This window comes from Cnephaeus nilssonii (assembly GCF_951640355.1).
Source record: "Cnephaeus nilssonii genome assembly, chromosome: 19".
In the NCBI taxonomy this organism is placed as follows: domain Eukaryota; kingdom Metazoa; phylum Chordata; class Mammalia; order Chiroptera; family Vespertilionidae; genus Cnephaeus; species Cnephaeus nilssonii.
The window spans coordinates 4,059,513-4,078,767 of record NC_137090.1 but is presented as its reverse complement, the minus strand read 5'-3'; the positions used below and the strand labels follow the sequence as shown (position 1 = coordinate 4,078,767).

The 19,255-nt window shown below is 56.5% G+C and overlaps 2 protein-coding genes across 2 annotated transcripts; both read right to left on the bottom strand.

Annotated features, from left to right (window-relative positions):
* Positions 1-5,220: 5,220 nt before the first annotated feature.
* CD300LB (CD300 molecule like family member b) lies at positions 5,221-10,506 on the bottom strand. The gene is made up of 4 exons (XM_079796999.1): positions 10,382-10,506; positions 7,333-7,665; positions 6,169-6,229; positions 5,221-5,615 (listed from the first exon to the last, which is right to left on the bottom strand). Exons 1-4 carry the CDS (start codon positions 10,419-10,421, stop codon positions 5,453-5,455), a joined length of 597 nt encoding a protein of 198 aa, XP_079653125.1. The 5' UTR covers positions 10,422-10,506; the 3' UTR covers positions 5,221-5,452.
* A 1,555-nt stretch (positions 10,507-12,061) lies between these two features.
* Positions 12,062-16,453, bottom strand: LOC307114499 (CMRF35-like molecule 6). The gene is made up of 4 exons (XM_079796997.1): positions 16,097-16,453; positions 14,823-15,167; positions 12,502-12,991; positions 12,062-12,388 (listed from the first exon to the last, which is right to left on the bottom strand). The coding sequence occupies exons 1-4, from the start codon at positions 16,155-16,157 to the stop codon at positions 12,241-12,243; spliced, it is 1,044 nt and encodes a 347-aa protein (XP_079653123.1). The 5' UTR covers positions 16,158-16,453; the 3' UTR covers positions 12,062-12,240.
* Between the last annotated feature and the right edge of the window lie 2,802 nt (positions 16,454-19,255).

Sequence of the window (19,255 nt, the reverse complement as noted above, 5' to 3'; positions counted from 1 at the left end):
GGCATTGCGGAAGCAGGGGTGTGCGCAAGTTACACAATGTTACTGTCAACCGTGATGTAAGTTCCCTTCCCTACCTGCCTGTGCTGTCCACGGTGCGGCTGGCTCTTTCTGACCTCCTGCTTTTCTCTTTCTGGTGAATTTTAGGTTTAGCACAGCAACTCCGTGAGGTCATGTAGGGGTGACACCGAGGGAGAGTAAAGGAGAATGTGCGTGAGCAGCAGGGGGGTTCGGGTCCAATGCTTGGACGTACCGGTCCCCTCGGGTGGGCCATGGGGCCTGGTGTTAGCTGTCTGGACCAAGCCCCCAAGGGCTTTGGAGGTGGATGGAGTCAGAGGAAGCAGCAGCCCCCCCAGCAGCCCCCCTCGCCTCTCTGCTTTCCTGTGTTCCGGCATCACATTCTTTGTTCAGAACAGAATTTCTCAATGTTGGCACTATTACATATTTTTTAAAAATATGTTTTTATTTATTTATTTTATTTTTAGAAAAGAGAGGAAGAAAGAGGGAGAGAAAGACAGAAGCATCAATGATGAGAGAGAATCATTGATTGGCTGCTTCCTGCATGCCCCACACTGGAGATGGAGCCCGCAACCCGGGCATGTGCCTCCATCGGGAATCGAACCATGACCTCCTGGCTCATAGGTCAATGCTCAACCACTGAACCATGCCAGCCAGGCAAGACATACGTTTTTATTTCTCTTGGGTACCCTAGAAGTACCAGTGCAGGCTCGTGTGGTGACTCAATGTTTGATTTTCTTTAGCTATTGACATCTTGGGTAATTGACATTCTGAGATCATTCTTTGTTGTGGAGAGCTGTCCTGTGCATTGTGGGGTGTTGAGCAGAATCCGTGACCTCTACCTAGCAGATGCCACCCCCAAACAAACACCAACTGTGACAATCAAACTTGTCTCAGTGGTTGCCAGGGGTCCCTGTGGGTGTCTTTGGCTTTTTAAGGTAAAGCCAAGTCATGACATTGGCCCGCTGGGTCTGGAAAACATATCCTGTGTCTTTCTAAACTTCCATTTGCAGAGGTAGGCCCCCACTCTCCCACTCGCAGCCACCCCACTTTCTGTCATTTCCTCATTCTCTTATTTGGAAACTGTCTACTAAGTTCCAGGGCATGGGGACGTCAACAAGATAAGCAGGGTTCCTGCTTCGTGGCTTCCCTCTTCCTCCTTCTGCTCATCATCAACAACAGTAAACGTGCAGCAAGGGCTCGAGCGCTCTAGGCATTTTAAATGAAGTCCTTCAGGCCTAGGGTCTCACTGTTCGCAGGCCGTGTGGACCACAGGAGCAGGGAAACCACAGGGAAGGCCACAGCAATGCAAGGACCGAATCCACAAGTCCCGATCCCACTCTGGTGCCCTTTGCTCCCATTGTTCAGGATTGGGCCTGACTCATGTGGTCAACCCCGGGTTTTCCCACGGTGCCGATGGACCAGCCTTATCCAATGAGGGGCAAGTCCAAGGTTGTTCTTTTTCAATTTTATTTTAGTCTGAAAATGTTTATTTTTAAGTCTAAAGGACTCAAGAGAGTTACCCAGGGGAGGGAAGACTAGAAAAGCCATCCTGATTTTATTCGCAGATGTTCTCCGTCTTCTTAGCTGATGACTCAAACCTGTCCTCTGGCCTCATCGTGTCTCTCCCCCACTCCCCCACCCCCCGTCCTGACATCCTGAGAAATGCTCCTATCCGTGCCCCCAAGCTCTTTCGTGTCTTTATGCTCTCCCTCTGTCGGGGGGGTCGGCGGTGGGGGGTGGGGAGAGGGCTCTTCCTTCTCCACCTGGGAGACCCCTATTGTCCTTCCCAGGGGAAATGTGACACCCTCTGTGAAGCCTTGACTGGTATCTGGTGCCTCACCCCTGGACAGCCCTGGTCTCTGGAGGGGGGTGGTTTGTGGGTGGGAGCTCTTTGAGTACAGGAGTGACATTTTGTTCATTCTTGCATCCCCAGCACCTAGCTCAGTGCCTGGCACACAGGAGACACTGGTATGTGTTTGCGTAGGGGTGTGTTACTGGATTTCCCTCAACACGGGAACAGGACAGGCCCCTCCGCCCCGCCCTTCAGCTCCAGGAGGCTGAGAAGGAGCAGGGTCGGGGGGCAGCCTCTGAAGGCCCCTCTCCAGCTCCTGCCTGTGAAATTAATTTTAGTCGTCTATTTGATTTAACCCAATACACTCAAAATATTATTCCAATGATATGGGAGATATTTTAAATTTTCAACACCTGGGTTCTTGTCCCAGCATTAAGAAGGGTGCAGCAATCTGGAGAAAGGTTGTGCGTAGATTCAATAAGAGTCTAACGATGAAAGATCATTTTAAAGGCATTGGGGGTCAGAGCTAAAGATCTTCCCTTGACTCAGGACCCTTGCTTTTTATTAACACAATTTGTCCTAAGGCAAGGTGGAGATAATACACTTCAAAGGGTAGGATTTATAGAAGCATTGTCAGATTGGGGAATAGCCTACAGCTGTTCAGGTGTTTGGCCAACAAGGGAGGTAATAACATGTAGATTAAGATGCCCTGAGCTGTCTGGCAGCAGACAATCATCCTATTCAGGTTTGGGGGAAGTGCCTTCCAGCAATTCCAACAGGTAATTACATATGTGACTCAGCCCTTGTTGTGAGCCCCCAAGTTTCATCAACCTTTTGATAAAACTCTTGTAAGTATGACATGCTGGAATTGGCTCCCGGCAACCTCGTGTGCATGTGACACTTACCACACACCTCAATGCAGACCAGCCACAGTGCAGTTGCGCAGTAGCCAGTGTGGCTTGTGGTTACCATAGTGATCAGGATGCTGGCTACCCAATCCCACATCTCCAGCCCAGATCTCCTGGTGTTTCTCTTTCACCTGCCTTCTCGCACCTCCTCCAGCGGTGTCTTACTTTCAAGGATTAGAAGAGGCAATGGTGACAGAAATGTTCAAAGAGGAAATCATGACAGGAGACTTTCAGAGCTGGGTTGAAAGAGTGGTGGTAAACTTGACCATGAGCTTTATCTTGGAAACGTAATAAACCAATGGCGGGCAAAGTTCTGGTGTAGAAACCATAGAATGTGGCAATTCTCCACCTCGCACTCCCATTCCCGACTCCCGGCCCCAGCTCCCTCCTCTCCGAGGCTCATTCTATCTCTTTGTGGTCAAGTTTTCGAGGTGAAGATTCTGCCTGCCTTTCCTGTTTGATGATTAGGGTATGTTAGTGTTGGATTTCTTCCCTCCCCATCTGTGCTGTATCAGGGCCAATTTAATCAGTGCTCATCTTATCTTTGGAACAGTGATGTCATACGCTGGGTGGTGGAGACAGGTCCCATGCTGAGGAAAGAGTCTGTAGCTCCAAGATGGAGAGCAGACCTCAGTTCTCTATTATCCTGGCAATACCATCTACGGGGGGAGGGGTTCCCATGCTGGGTGGTGTGGGTGGGAGATCAGAGGGCCCTACCACCAAATGAGACACCGGAAGACACATCCAAAGTCCCCCAATCTCTGCATAAACTTGAGAGTCAGGTGTCGGAGGGCATCTGTGCCATCCTGGCCACTCTGTCTAAGTGGGCGATCACTAATGGGTGAGCAGTGATGCCCTGAGATTCAATTAGGCATCTCTGTCAGAGGGTCAACTGGATCTCACCACCACAGGCAGGCTGGGCCCACAGCCGCGCCTTGCAGAATTTCTGTGTCTTCCTGCTCCCAGGCCTGCACCAGCAACGCCCACCGTTGTTTTGGCCAGGCACCATGGAGTTCTCAGACCCTTAACCAGGCGTAGGTGGGAAAGGGTTTGTCAGCAACAGGAGCAGGGAGAGAAGGGACTGCAGCACCCAGCGGGAGGAAGGCTCCCGCCACGCCACGGTGATGGAGCCAGGAGATCCCCTGCATCTTCCTGTGCCCTGGAGGGGAGGCCGAGGAACCGGGCCCACTTATGAGGGCCAAGGGCAGGGCGGACATGCCTGTGTGGGAGTTCAAAGGGCAACGCTCTACAGGGAACCACAGGCTGGGGGCATGGGGAAACGGGGCCATGCTGGTCAGGGCACACACTCCCCGTCGGCGAGGAACACATTCGGGGTCCCATGCCCAGCTGGGGCTGTGGTCAGCAGCCTGGGGCGGACACTTCAGATGAGCTGGGCGGGTCCATCTGAACCTTCTCACCCACGAAACAAGCCAAGAAGACAACTGAGCAAACTGACGGTTGTATCGGCCTGACTGTGGGTATTATTTCACGACGTAACACGTATTAAATCTTCCTACTTTGCACTTTTTGTGTTTTATTTTTAAAAAATATTTATTGTTGAAAGTATTACGTGTCCCCCTTTTTGCTCCCGTTGACTCCTTCTAGCCCACCCCGCCCCCACTCCCTGCCTTCACCACCATATTTTGCACTTTTTAAAAATCGCATTTACGCCTCACATACATGTAATTTGTATGTCAAGCACACCTCAATAAGCTGGGCAAAGAAAGAGCCAACGGGGCAGATTCCAAACAGCACCCCGTGTTTGTCTGGGGGCACCCCCCTGTGGGACTTCCTCCTCCTCCCGTGTGCAGAGACGCACCCTCGATGTGAGGACTGGCGACCCACGTGGCACAGCCGAGGTGGTGGTTTCTGGGAGGCAGCGTCGGGCGCCCTCCGACGGTTTTCATGGAGCTTATTACACAGCTTTCCTGCGGAGACCCGTCCCCTCGGCTTTATGGCCGCCCTCCTGGCCGGAGGTAGCTTCTGAGGCTGCAGCCCAGGGAGGCCCAAGGAGCTGTGCTAAGAGCCGGGCTGCGGGGGGAGGGTGGGGAGGAGGACGGAAGGCCAGCCCTGGGCTCTCCGACCCTCCTCAGCCCCGTGAACTCGGAGCAGTGTCCTCCCCAGGCCCAGGGACATCCCTCTCTCAGGCCCCAGACCAGGAACCCCGCAGACTCCCTGTCCGTGTGTGTGTGTGTGTGTGTGTGTGTGTGTGTGTGTGTGTGTATGTGTGTCAGTGTGCTTATGGAAAGAGCCATCAAAACCCAACTTGATTAGCTAAAGGAAAAGGTTAAACCCCTAGACTTATATCAGAAGCACGGGCACAGCGGTGTTGAGCTGGCCTCAGGACCAGCCGGAACCGGGGATTGGCCCTGTCTCTCCTTCTGGCACATTCCTGTCGCTTCTCTCTGCTCTTCGCTACCCAGCTCTGTGCCGAGGTCCTCCAGTGAGGACACGACTCTCCCAACGTGGGCTCCATCCCACAGCTGCTGACCCTCAGCCCAACCCTGCTGGGCTGGAAGGCCGGGCTGGGCCGGGCCCGGCTGTTTTCTACCCAGAGAAGTGGGGACAGGTGTGTCCCTCCAGGCAGCGCTGACGAGTCAGAGGGAATCCAGCTGTGTCCCTGGGCTGTGCCGAGCAGGGAACTGGGGGATCCTCGCAGAATTGTGCCTCCCAGCCCAGGTCTCCTCTGGAAACGGGGTCCAGCGCCCAAAATGTCTCTCCTCCGTCCGTCCGTCTAAGGGGCGGCGTCTCCGGCCAGATCGTAGGACAGGTTGGTGTGGACGGGCAGTTCCCATTGCTCCTCGGGGACCCTTGGGGGCCCCTTCAGCCAGAGGATGGCGCCGACCACGACGAGTAAGAGGGGCACCTTCACGAACACCAGGAGCAGGTAGTAGTTCCTGTCACGGGGACAGCGGTCAGCGCCGGCCCTCCAGGCCCCGTCGCCCCCAGGACCCTGATGCGGGGGTATCTGCCTGCCCAGCCAAGCCTGCGACCCCGGCCCGGCTGCCCCACGCTGAAGGCCCCATGAACCTCCTCAGCGGCTCAACCTAGAGGGCTCTTCGGAGGCAACCCAGCTCCTTGGTTCTGCTTTGCACCAGGCCCAGCTTCCTTCCACGGACTCTCCTGCTCTGCGGCCTGAGCCTTGGGTCGTGGAGATTCCTGTCTGATCGCCCCGTGGCCCCACCAGGTCACGTTTTGTTGACAAATGACCAGGGTGATGATGCTTACGGAGGAGCCCACAGCAGGGTCTGGTGAGTGCTGGGCCGGGGCCATGGTGGGTGAGGGCTGGGCCGGGGCCATGGTGGGTGAGGGCTGGGCCGGGGCCATGGTGGGTGAGGGCTGGGCCGGGGCCATGATGGGCGACCGCCCAGGGGCAGTGGGGTCCCAGGCTCGGCCACCCCACTGGAGAGGCCCCAGGTAGGGGCAGGAGAAGGGGCCCAAGCCGCTCACCGGATGCGGGAGCCAGAGGACACCCCTGTGCCGTTGGCCGTCGTCCAGGATAGCAGGTTTTCTAGACACAACAAAGTCGGCCGAGGGTCATTGACACAGACCCGGGCTAGTGCGTGGCTCACAGTGCCCCCCCTCGCCCTGCCAGCCCCCACGGCCCCCCTCACTGCTCCCCCCCCCCCCCATCAGGAAGCATCAGTCCTCTCTGTTGCACCAGCTGAACCAACACACAGTCACCGCCTCATGGCTTCCAGGTGTGGCCAGAAGCAGTCACAGCTGCGTGGGCGCAGGCTCTGGGGCTCATTCTGAGGAGAGAGCTCATCTCTTCCCGGCCCCCCCACGGCCCCTCTCAGGGGGACTGCTGGTTTTGGAGGGAAGCCCTGGGCCTTTTGCTCAAGCAGGGCCTGAGCAGGCTCAGGGACAGACGGTTCTGGAAATGGGGCTCCCAGTTCCAGGGGTGACGAGGGCAGGGAGCACCCTGAAGCTGGTGAATAAGAGGGTGCGTTTGGGTTCAGTAGTGAACAGCGGCTACGGGGAGTGACACCTCTCTCTGAGCCTGGGAGACGCTGCCGGCCAGCAGCGTGGTCTTGGCTTCCCGAGCCCAGCCGGCCCCGGCGTCCCCGGTGTGCCTGCCTTTGAGTCCCGGGCCTGGCAAACTCTGCTCCGTGAGGCCTCCCCTTTGGCCACGGTGGGTGGCTCCTGGCTGAGGCCACGGTCGCCTCACAGGCTGGTGCCTGAGACCCCTCAACGCCGTTCTCCCTAAAGCTCCGCCTGGGCACACGCCGGCCCGCCCAGTCCCCGCTCACATGTCAGTCAATCCCGTTATGTCCCCCCCCCACCCCCCCACCCCCCGCCCGATCTCGCTTCCCTCCCGGGCAGCCCGGGGGCGCTCGGCTTGGTGGGTCCTCTCCGGGCCCCTCTCCACCCAGCGGCAGCCCCTGCCTTTCCCGGGCTCCGCCCTCACAGTCCGTGGGCCACTCGGCCTGAGTTTCTCTCACTTCCCTCCCCGTCCGTCTGTCTGTCCGTCTGCCTGCCTCTCGCTTGCTCTTACGCACGGGTTCTCAGGAACTCGGCCATTTCCCTGCTGCCCCTGGAAGGAGGGGCAGACGCCCCCGCTCTGGCAGCCCGAGCACCAGGGCCTCGGAGTAGCGATGAGCGAGTTCTCACCTGGGCCAACAACGATCACTTGAATAGGTGCCCCACGGTCCGTGCCAAACCTGCGGATCCCGCACCAGTAGGTGTCCTGGTCATCGCGCCGGAGGTCCCTCATGGTCACCGAGATCACGCGGTCTCTCTGGTTGTCGCTGATGGACAGCCGGGGTCCCTGCACTGTTTGCTGCCGTGGCGTGGTTTGAATGAGGATCTGGCAATCATACCAGTCCGCTCCCCGGCACCACCACTTCCTGTTGGTCTCCCACCCTCGCGTATAGCGACACTCCACGGTCAGCGAGCCCCCCTCCGGGCCTCTCGTCACCTTTGGGCCTTGGATGGAGAAGCAGCCTGGAAAACAGAATCCCAGGATGTAGATACTGCCCCTCTTCCCCCGTCCCCAACCCCCAGCCAGGCCTGACCTGGGCTCAGGGGGCTCCAGGCTGATGCCCAGGCCCTGGACCAGCATCCGCGGCCTTCCCGGCCACCCCTTAGCTGGCCCCTCGCATCTACCTTCTCCCCCATCCAGCTTCCCCGTTGGCTTCTTTGGGCCTCATCTCCTAGGGGTGCTCACTCTGACCTCTGACCCGTCCCTAACGGTCCTCGCAATGCCGTTCTTGCCTGATCTCTGAATACTCTGTCTCAGGGGCCCCCGCTGGCTTCCCTCCCTCTCTCTTTAAATCAGCACCACCACTGGGTGCCGGTAAATATTGAACAGCCAGCCCCCCGGGGGTGGGGGAAATCTCCCGTTTGTAGCACTTCCCAGTTCCTGTGGCGGCTGGTCAGTGCCGGGGCTGGGCACAGAGTTGGGAAGAGCTGTTCGGAGCCGGTCCTTGTGCGCCCGTGTGAGCAGCTCCAGCCCCCCCACCCCCACCCCCTCCCCCGGGGGTGCTGGTGGGGGACCCAGGTGCTCATCTGGTGCGTGGATCCTGGTGGTAGCACCTGGAGCGGGTCTCCCCCTCCTGCTGCTCCCCTCCTCCAACCTCCCCCCAGTATGGCTGTCGGAGCCATGCCCCGAAACCGTCCCTCCCTAGTCCTCGTCTGCCACTGGCAGCACGTGAACACCCTTCAGCAAGCAGCCTCCGTGCCAGCGATGGGCAGATGGGTAGGAAGGATGTGGGTCCCGGACACAGCCGCTCCCCACAGTCTCAGAACGATTTCAAACGCTGGAGCTCGGCACGCGTCTTCCTGCAGCCGGGGTCCCAGGTCTCTGCCCAGCGCCACTCTTCCCCACGACCCACCCCGCTTTCCCCGGATTCTGCCGAGTCCTCCCAGGCGGCTGGGTCATTGCTCCGGTCCCTCTTCCCCCTGGAAACCTTGTCTAACCCCTGCCCGTCATCCTTGGCGACGCCCTCTTTGCAAAGTCTTATTCCCCTTCCCAATCGCTTCTGCCCGAGGCCTTTACAGGAAGCTGAGCGCTGGTCGGTCGGTGGGATTTGATCATCTCTGTCTGTCTCCCCTGCTGGGATGCTCCGTCCAGAAGGTCAAGGATCGCTCTCTCTTCCCACCCCCAGTCCCTCCCTCTGTCTTGCACTGGGTCAGGATCCGCATAGGTACCAATCCAGTTTATGATTGTTTTTGAAAAGATCTTGGACAGAATCGTTTTGATTCTAAGATTAACTATAATTTCCACCTCACCGGGCAGCCAATCTAAGGAGGCTGATTGCAGAGTTCATGTGATAGTAAAAGTGGGAACCAGACGCGAATTGGAGGTGGGGCTCATGTAAGTCACTCCCAGCAGGATTGGGCTCATGTTTTTACAAACACGTGGGAAGTTCTCATAAACGCAGCTTCTGATGGGTGGGAGGGTCCATGAGGTCTGCGTGAACTCTCGCGTGTGTCCGGAGGGAGAGAGGGGGAGAGGACAGGACAGCCGCCGGCCAGGAGCAGGGCGCCGGGGAACAGGGCCGGCGGGTTTCAAGGCATCCGGCCGTGCGCGTTTCAATTGTTCATTTCCGTGAATCTGGGATGGAAACTCCCTCCTGCGTCCGTCGCTCGGGAAAATTTGCTCCATGTGCGAAATCCTCGTGGGAACAGTCTCGTCCCAACATTGAGAAACGGCTGAGCTCGTGGCTGGGCCGGTAGCAGGTGACAAACGACACCCAAACCAAGGCCAAGGCAGCCACTGGGAGCTCAGCGCGGAGACGCCCACGGCGCATGGGGTGCGAGACTGCGCGGCCGCTTGTCCCGTGGCCACTCTTGGGCAAGGCGTCTCAGCTGACATCCCCGAGCGGTCCTGCCAGCCCAAGCACTGAAGTCACTTCTGGGGCACAGGTCCCCGCTCCTGGCCGTCTGGCCCCACTTCCCTTATGGGGAGAAGGGGGCTTGGTTTCCGCCTGCAGACACTTAGCACCGCTCTACCCAGAGCCCTGCCTTCGCCTGGGGGGGGGGGAGGGGGGGCGCGTCGGGGCTTATGCAACCAAGCAGATAAGACAGCGTCCTAGCAGAAGTTGGGGCGTTCTGACCTCACCCACGTTCCCCTCCTGTATTTCACAGAAGTAGCCCCACGGAGGCCAGTGGCAGTCTGTAGGTGAGAACTCGGGGGGCGGCTTTTCTTTCATCCTTGCCTAACGGCACCCCCTTTCCAAGGTAACTCGCAGTCCCGTCCCCAAGCCACAGGTCAGCCATGGTGGGCCTCGGCCTTCGTCTGGGGGAGAAGTGTTGGTGTGGGAGGGTGCGTATGAGGGAGATGCGTGTTATGTGTGTGACTGTGCAGGCGTGTGTGAGCGCTCGTGTCCCTCGGTGTCCCCTGAGCACACCTCCATCATGCCTGACTCTGTCCTGCCACGGTGGTTGTTAGTCTGTATGCCTCGCCCACTGAGCCCTCTGGGGTCCCCTCTTTAACGATCAGTCCTGTGTCTCTTTTCCCTTCGCGTCCTCAGGGTCTGACACATGCCTGGCTCGAAGCAGGACCCCGGTGCGCTTTTGCTCAATGCACTAACAAAGCCACCTCTCGTTTTCCCAGACATGACGCCCCCTCCTCCTCCCCTTGTACCCGGGACAGCTGCTCTCGGCGCCCCCTCCTGCCCCTGCAGTTCTAAGTTCCCGAGGCCCCAGCTGCACTCACCTGGGAGGCTGAGAAGGAGCAGAGCTGGGGGCAGCCACATGGTCCTGCTCCCCGGCTCCTCAGCCCTCCGACCGACCGACACCGGCGAGCGCGCGATGCTGGCTGGACCCGGAGCTCTGCCTGGGCCCCGCTTGCACCTTCTGCCTGTCCAAACCGCCTTTGTGTTTCTCTGATGCGTTTACTTCCTTTTGTAGAGCATTTCCTGCTTTTCGTTATTCAGCAAAAGGACTGTCGCTTCTTAGTAAGCCTGACTCAAAGGACACTAGAGTCCCCTCTAGGTAGGAAAGAGGAAGCCAGGCGCTGTGCGGGGTGAGGAGGGCCAGGGGAGGCATGTCTGCAGGAAGGTCAAGGAGGGGGCATCTGGCCCATCGGGCCCCGGCTCCAGGGGCGCATGCCAACTCCAGAAATGGCTCTTCCCAGCAGCGGGCTCCCCCCCCCCCCCGCCCCCCAAGACAGGAGTGAGGTGAGCATGCAGGCATCCTGGAGATGCACTTGTTCAGGGGGTACAGCCAGGTGTGTAAGTGCAGGCGGGGTAGGAGCAATGGGGGATGCTGGTCAAAGGGCACTGACTTCCAGTTATAAGCTAAGCTCCGGGGATCTGATGTGCAGCTGGGGGACTGGAGCGACTAACACTGTTATACACCTGAGAGTCGCCAAGAGAACAGAGCTTCAATGTTTTCACCACAAAAAAGAAAGAAAGAAAGAAAGAAAGAAAGAAAGAAAGAAAGAAAGAAAGAAAGAAAGAAAGAAAGAGCAATTCTGTGATGTGACGGAGATGTTAGCTCACCCTATAGTGCTCATCATTTTGCATGTACAATCAATCAGTGTTCTAAATAAAAATACTGTACACTTAAAATTACACAGTGCTATGGGTCAGTTATATCTAAGTAAAGCTGGAAAAAATAAAGTGACCTAGGGGAGTGTTAAAAAATATATGTCTAGCCCTAGCTGGTTTGGCTCAGTGGATAGAGTGTCAGCCTGTGGACTGAAGGGTTCTGGGTTCAATTCCAGTCAAGGGCATATGCCTGGGTTTCAGGCTCAATCCTCAGAGGGGGGTGTGCAGGAGTCAGCCAATCAGTGATTCTCTCTCATCATTGATGTTTCTATCTCTCTCTCCCTCTCTATTCCTCTCTAAAATCAATAAAAATATATTTAAATATCCTCCTATATAATAAAAGGCTAATATGCAAATCAACTGAACAGCATAATGACCGGTCGCTATGACGCGCACTGACCACCAGGGGGCAGACACTCAATGCAGGAACTGCCCCTGGTGGTCAGTGCGTTCCTACAGGGGGAGCGCTGCTCAGCCAGAAGCTGGGCTCATGGCTGGCGAGCACAGCTGAGGTGGCGGGAGCTTCTCCCGTCTCTGCAGCAGTGCTAAGGATGTTCAACTGATGGCTTACACCTGCTCCCCACGGGCCTAAGCCATCAGTCGAACATCCCCTGAAGGCTCTCAGACTGCAAGAGGGCTCAGGCTGGGCTGAGGGACCGCCCCCCCTGAGTGCACGAATTTTGTGAACCAGGCCTCTAATATATATGTGGCAAAACCATTAAGAAAATAAGGAGATGATGAATGTAAACTCAGAGTTAGTTCCCTCGGTGAGATGCTTAGGACTACAGAAGTATTCATGGTGTTTGTTACTTAAGCTACAAGGTGGGCACACGAGTGGCTTAATGAGTATGCATTTATTAGGAATCTTTTGTGTGTATCGGATACATTGCAAGAAAAACTCTCTAATCAGTTCACAGACTATTCTGACAGAATCATGGACAATGACACTGGATTGGTTGGTCAGAAGGTCCTTCTCTTCCACAGCGGGGCTGTGCTCTTGGGAGGGGCATCGATGGAGCAAGTGTCACTGGTTCTCAGAGCAGGGCTGACTCCGCCTCCCCCCAGAGCTCCCTTGAGGCCAGTTCACCCACAGGACAGCACTGAGCATGCTCAGGAGCAGGGGCACCTTCAGGAAGACCAGGAGCAGGAAGTGGACACTGCTGAGCAGGGACCTGTGGGGGACACGGTGATGATGATACACAGTGAGTCACATCTTCACTACCCCGCCCCCCCATCTAAAGGAGAATCCACCAGGTGTCAAAGTCCTGGGATTTGGGCCCCTTACCGAGGGTGTTGGCTGGCATCAGGCGTCTCCTGGCTGGTCACATTGGGCCCGGTGTTCGTTGGCAGGGAGGAGGAAAGGCCCAGGGTGCTTGGAGGACCCAGGGTGCTTGGAGGATCCGTGGTGCTTGGAGGACCCAGGGTGCTTGGAGGACCCAGGGTGCTTGGAGGGCCCAGGGTGCTTGGAGGGTCCATGGTGCTTGGAGGAACCATGGTGCTTGGAGGATCCAGGGTGCTTGGAGGACCCAGGGTGCTTGGAGGGCCCAGGGTGCTTGGAGGGCCCAGAGTGCTTGGAGGACCCAGAGTGCTTGGAGGACCCAGGGTGCTTGGAGGGCCCAGGGTGCTTGGAGGGTCCATGGTACTTGGAGGAACCAGGGTGCTTGGAGGGCCCAGGGTGCTTGGAGGACCCAGGGTTCTTGGAGGATCCAGGGTGCTTGGAGGGCCCAGGGTGCTTGGAGGACCCAGGGTGCTTGTGACGATCTTCAGGGTGGGGGCTGAGGGAGAAACACATGTCAGGCCCTGGGTCTTCCACTCTGTCAGCTGTGTGGCTCTGACACAAGGTCAAGGTCACTCAGGCCATCCCCTCCATGGTCATAGGCAGGCCAGACTTGGGCCCCCTCCCTGGGCCCCTCTCCAGGAAGTCCATGGCCAGTGGGCACGTAGGGATGCAGAGTCTTCCTGCTCAGCAGAGGATCTGAGAGTTTGTGGGAAGAGCACCTGGCTCTGGCCTCACCCCAAACACAGCCACACCCTTCTACCCTCGTCCCACCAGCACGGGGCGGGGTGACACTTATTCTGCAGCCTCGACTAGAGTGATGGGTGGCCAGGGCCCTCAGGCGTGGCTGATGGCTCCAGTGAGACCCAGGAAACAAACGTGCCTCAGAGTCTGCACTGGATGGCGGGACCCCACAGTCCCTTAGACATGCCATCATGGTCTGAATGCTCATGTCTCCAAATTCTTTTGTTGAAAGCCCCATGCCCAGGGGGTGGTATTAGCAGGTCAGGCATTTGGAGGTGATTGGGTCATGAGGGTGGAGCCCTCATCCATGGGATTAGTGCCCTGATGAGCCAGGCCCCTCCACCCCTGAGGATACAACGAAAGTCTGCACCCAGAGGAGGGCCTCGCCCATGTGCTGGCCTCCTGATCTTGGGCTTCCAGCTGTTTCTAAGCTACCAGTCCCCCACACTGTCAACCAGGCCTTTGGCCCACTGGGCAGTCCTCTCTGGGGGAAGAAATGAGCAGAAAGAAAGACCTAGAGCAGGGGTGGGGGACCTTTTTCCTGCCAAGGGCCATTTGGATATTTACTACATCATTCTCGGGCCATACAAAATCATCAACTTAAACATTAGCCTGCTATGATTGGCCAAGCATTTCATTCCCTCACCCCTAATGCCTTGGCAGGGCCAGACCCAATGATTTTGTGAGCCTTATACAGCCCTCGGGCGGGACATACCTAACCCCTAATCTAGAGAGAGACACACCAGGTGGACCCCAAAGAACATGGCCTGTCCCAAAGGCACGGGGACAAACCCCTCTCCCTCCCCAGCCAGAGGTTCTGGGGATTTCCAGTTTCTCACTCTTGGTGGAAGACACCAAGGCCAGTGAGGGAACCTCCCTGTGAGAGTGGGAAACCCAGAACTACAAGGAGGAAGTAAGGAGCCAAAGCCAAGGTTGGCAGGAGCAGCAGGCAGAGCTGTGGGCTTAGGTGGGTGACCTTCACTCAGCGCTTGGGAGACAAGCGCAGTGACCTGTTGCAGAGAATTGTTCTGAGAGCAGGCAAGGAGGGGGGGGCCATAGCACCTGAGAGCCACGTGATCATCCTTCCTCTCCTTTCCTGAGGGAGGTATTTTCAGGGGTGTCTCTGGGATCCCTCCTGTGGCCACAAGGCATCAGAGAAAAACGGGGAGGGACAGGGTCAGCCTGAAGGGAAGCGTGGCCCCCCAAAACATCACAGGGGCTCCACTCAGGGACCTGGGGCACCTCTGGGCCTGTCTCATGGCTGCTGCAGGCCCCCAAAACCACGCTGTGAGGCTGGTGCCTCAGGAGCCATCCAGGCCTGAGACTGCGTCAGGGCCTGGGCCCCAAAGGGGTCTGGAATAGACTGTGTGTGTGCATGTGTGTGCGTGTGTGTGTGTGTGTGTGTGTGTGTGTGTGTGTAGAGTACACGTGTGTCCAGATAACACAACACCCACACACGCTGTGTACTGATCACTGACCCCCAACTTCACCCAACTCTTTAATTCCATGTCTGCCCTGACCAGCAGGTGACCAGGTACAGATCAGGCAGCTGAAACTGGGGCAAGGGGAGTGTGTGTGCAGCTCACCTGGGGACACAGACACCACAACCTGGAAGGTGAGGTCTATAATGCCTTCTGTCCATGGTCTATCGATCCCACATCTGTATCTGCCTTCATCGCCCTCTGTGAGGCTCTCCAAGGTCACTGTGAAGGTGAGGTTTGCTGGATGGTCCCTGATGGACACGCGGCCGCGCCTCACTTCTCTCTCTGACTCTGTGGTCTCCACAATCTTCGTCCTCAGCAATGCCACACATGGCTCTCTGCACCAGTATTTGTTATTTTCCTTGAACTCCTCCTCGTACCGACACTGCACACTCAGCGATCCCCCCACGGTGCCCGTCACGCGCCTGGGGCCGCTCAGAGACCAACAGCCTGGAAGACACAGCCCAGTCCCGAGTTCTTTCCAGATGGGCCAGGGGCGCCCTGGGGTGCAGGTCCCTCAAGAGCCCTCAGGGTCTGGAGGCCATGCCTTCCCTCAGACCAGGCGAGGGGACGAGGGGCCATAGCTCCCTCCTCCCAGTGGTGACACAGGGAGAGGGTGTCCGTGGAGACAAGAAGGGCCACATGGGAAAAACGGAGTGTGTGCACATGTGTGTGTGTGTGTGTGTGTGTGAAGCGAAGTGTGTGCATGTGTGTGTGGGTGTGAAACGGAGTGTGTGTGTGTGTGCGTGAGAAGCAGAGTGTGTGCATGTGTGTGTGGGTGTGAAATGGAGTTGTGCATATGTATATATGTGTGCATATGTATGTGTGCACGTGTGTGTATGTGTGTGTGTGCGTGCACATGGGTATGTGTGTGTATAAGAGTATTTAATGCACCAAGACCACATGTCTGATTTTTTAAAATCACTTAAGGATATTTTCCCATTGCTTTTTAGAGAGAGTGGAAGGGAGGTAGGGAGGCAGAGGAAGAAAGAGAAACATTGATGTGAAAGAGACATGCATGAGCCCAGGTACATGCCTTTGACCCAGAATCAAACCTGCGTTGGGCCGACGCTCTAACCACTGAACCCCCAAACAGGCCCACATCCCTGGTTATGACAATGAGGTGGTGAGCACAGGCCCTGCCTCCCAGCGCAGCTCTGTCAGCTCAGTGGTTGAGACTCACCTGCTTTGTGCACTGAATCCTTGTGGTTGTTGCTGAGGCAGGTGCTGGCCGCTCCCAGAAACTTCTCTGCCTCTCCTTCCCCTCCCCCATGTCCTCCCTCCCTCCTGCTGGGCTGCTCCTCCCCCTCCACTCCCCCTCCCAGTCCTTCTCATTCCCACTTGGGACCCAGCTCCCCGCACATCCCAGCCCCGCTCACCTGGGACCTGGAGAAGGAACAGAGCTGGAAGCAGCCATGTGGCCCCCCTCCTCGGGGTCATTTCTCCGCACAGACCCAGCCTGCAGCAGCGCCAGGCCCTACGTGCGGACACGGTCAAGCCTCCTTGCTGAGGGTTCGATTGGCCTGGGCCCACTTCCGCTTTTCTAGGCCTCTCTGCTTCCGTGTGCAGCCCAGTTTTGAGTCCGATGCTGGATGGTCAGGGTGCAGGAAGCTTAGGGTCAGGAGCTGCACAGGCTGCTGCAGACCCCGGCTCGTGGCGCCCTGGGCTTCTGCTCTCAGCCCCAATGACAGGACAGGCCCGTGGCCTCAGTGAGGGTGCTGCCCCTTCTCAGAGCACACGGCTGCTCCTCTGACGGCCACTCATGTCTCCGCACAGCAGAGCCACGCTGGGACATTTCCTCCTTGATGGGTGTCCCCACCCTCTGCCATGTGTCACTTCCTTGTAGTCAAGAACAAGATTCCTGGGCTGAAGGCCAGACCTTTTCAACCTCTCGGGCCTTGGTGGTGACCACAGAGGTGTTATGACCCCCAACATGTAGCTGCAGGCCCCAAGGGGAGCTCTGACCCTGTGGGCCCCCAACTCTTCTACGACTTCAGATGCCTTCAAAGGTCCCATCTTGGTTGTGGGGTCCCATCCAAGGCTGAGTCCTCTCTCCTGTGGGTTTCCCTGTTCACCAACCCTCTAAGGACTTCACTTTTTACTCTTTCTTCTTCTGAAAGTCTACTCCACGGTGAGACTCAGCACAGAGGTCTGACAGTGGACAAGGGGAGCTCAGAGCTCAGAGGATGGAAAGTGGGGGACCCTGCGCAGCCGAGACGGAGCCTTTCCTCTCCTTCCAATGGCACAGAGAGGGCGGTCTTCCCAACGGCACTGGACGCTGGTGTTTCTTTGGGGTTCACAGGGACCAGGGGCCTCTTCAAGGGACAGAGATGGGGATCGTCCTTCCCAAGAGATGGGGAGGCAGGTCTGTCCTACTTCTGACAAGCTTGGTAGTCTGAGAACATGATGGCTCCAGGGCCAATTTGCCCTGGAAATGGTAGGGGGCCACTCAAGAGGTGGGGCCTATTTTAAGGTGTCTCCTGGGCTACGCTGGTTTCTCAACCTTGTCATGCACAACCCAGGTCTCTCCGTTTCCGACAAACTCTCTCTTCCCAGATGTGTTCCTCTTCTACACCAGCTTACCACGACCAAAGGCAATAATAACCCCAGAGTGGCTGCAACCCAACTCCTGTAACATGGGCTTCTTCTCTCCTCACTCCCCAGCCATCCTCACTCCAAGGCTCTCCTATCTGTCCCTTCCCCTCCTTTTTCTCTGACCTTATGCGTCCTCTGCCCTCTCACCACTACGGTGACATCCCTCTTTTCCTAGTCCCCCTGTTGACCTTTCTCTCTCTTCTCTACTCATCAGCAAAGAGTCACAGAAATCAATAGCAGTCAGTGTCACTCCTTGCCACAAGCTCTTCCAATAAGACACACTCTCCTTGCTTGGCCAACTCGACCCGCGTGGACCTGACAAGGGTCTCACTGCCCCTGCCCCTTAGTCACCCTATGTTTTAGTCACAGTGTCCATCCCTCTCCAGGCCTCAGTTTCAGGGACCCACATAGTCCCTGGACCCTTATAGACCTTACAAACTGACCACCCCGATAAGTCTATTCCCACCTGAATCACTACATATAGTTCACTTTTATTTTTGAAGCTCTGGGCATCTTGAAACAAACAAACAAAAAAAGGTATCAAAATAGGGTTACCAAAATGGTGGCATATTTTAAATGTGTCACATTCACAAATCAACTTTTGATACACCAATGACCACAAAGACTAATCCATCAGGCAATGAGAAGATAAGGGTTGCCTTAAAATGTTAACTTTCTGGGGCTCAGTAGGAATAAAACACATGTATAAATACATAGCATAAACACGTCTACCATTACTGCCTGTGGTTGTATAGATCATTCAATGTAGTGATCATGTTACAGACTAATTTTAAGGCTGTTCATGGGATGCCAGGCCAGGGCCAAACATTAGACTCTCCCAGGACACTGCAAGATGGACCCCTCCACCCCTCCCGACTTCCCACCCATCTCTCTTCGCCCCTGCACCCCTGTCTCCTTCTTTCTCATCCCCACAGCGGCCCTTTCTTAGATGCTTCCTGGCACTGGTCATGGTTAGTCCTTTAGACACAAGTTCCCTTGTTCCTGGGGAATAGGAAGTGGTGACACTGCCACCACCTGAAGTTCCAAGCTAGCGGAACGCGTTCCCTGAGGGCCTGGGTCTCTGCCTCTCCCAGGGAGTGAGAAATCAGAAGAGCCACGTGGTGCTGCTTCTCAAGAGATCTGAAGCCTTGGACTGGAATCGAGTGTGTTTCAATCTCTCCTGCCTGGCTCCATCCCCTCCCCTAGGTCTAGTCTACTCCAGTCTGAGCTGCCCACTGGGCTCCAGACCCCTGCTTGTTCCTTGAGCCCTGGCCCCTGGCCCCCTGGATGCCTGAGTCCACATCTGGTTGGCCCCAATGGAGACAAGGGGGTCCCTACTCAGATAGCCCAGGCTGCTGAGCAGGATGGGGCGGGGAGTGGACCCAGCCTGGGGGAAAGGCCAGCAGGATACAATGGGTCTGGATTTGGGGATCAGCCGGAAGGGATCCAGCGGCTAAGAAGCAATTCTGTTGGAGAAGAATTATTTCTAAGTCCATGGAGAGGTCCATAATGAAGCTCTGCAAATTGCCTCTGGCGCCATCTCTTGGTGGCTTTAAGAACTGCCACAAGCGTGCTCTTCCTTCTTACTCATGAGGTGGGGAATAGAAATGATTGGCACAAACTAATCCAGAGAGTGGTTGACTCTGGCAGCAGGAGAAGGAGGGGCTTGAGGGCAGGGAGAAGTAGGTGGGGGCTTTAAATGTCTCAATGATGTTTGATTTCTTAGGCTGAATGGCAGGTATAGAGATGTCTATTTTTAGTCCTTCAACTGTTCCTATACACACGTTTGTGTAGGTGATATATTCATTAAAATGTTTTTTTGAAGTCTCTGGCGATAAGCTGAAAAGGGATGTAAGGTTCAGGAATGAGGTTCCGTCTTCTCTAGTCCGAGTGGCTGTGTCTCTGGACAGGACATCGCTGGGCGGGGACAGTGGCAGGTTGTC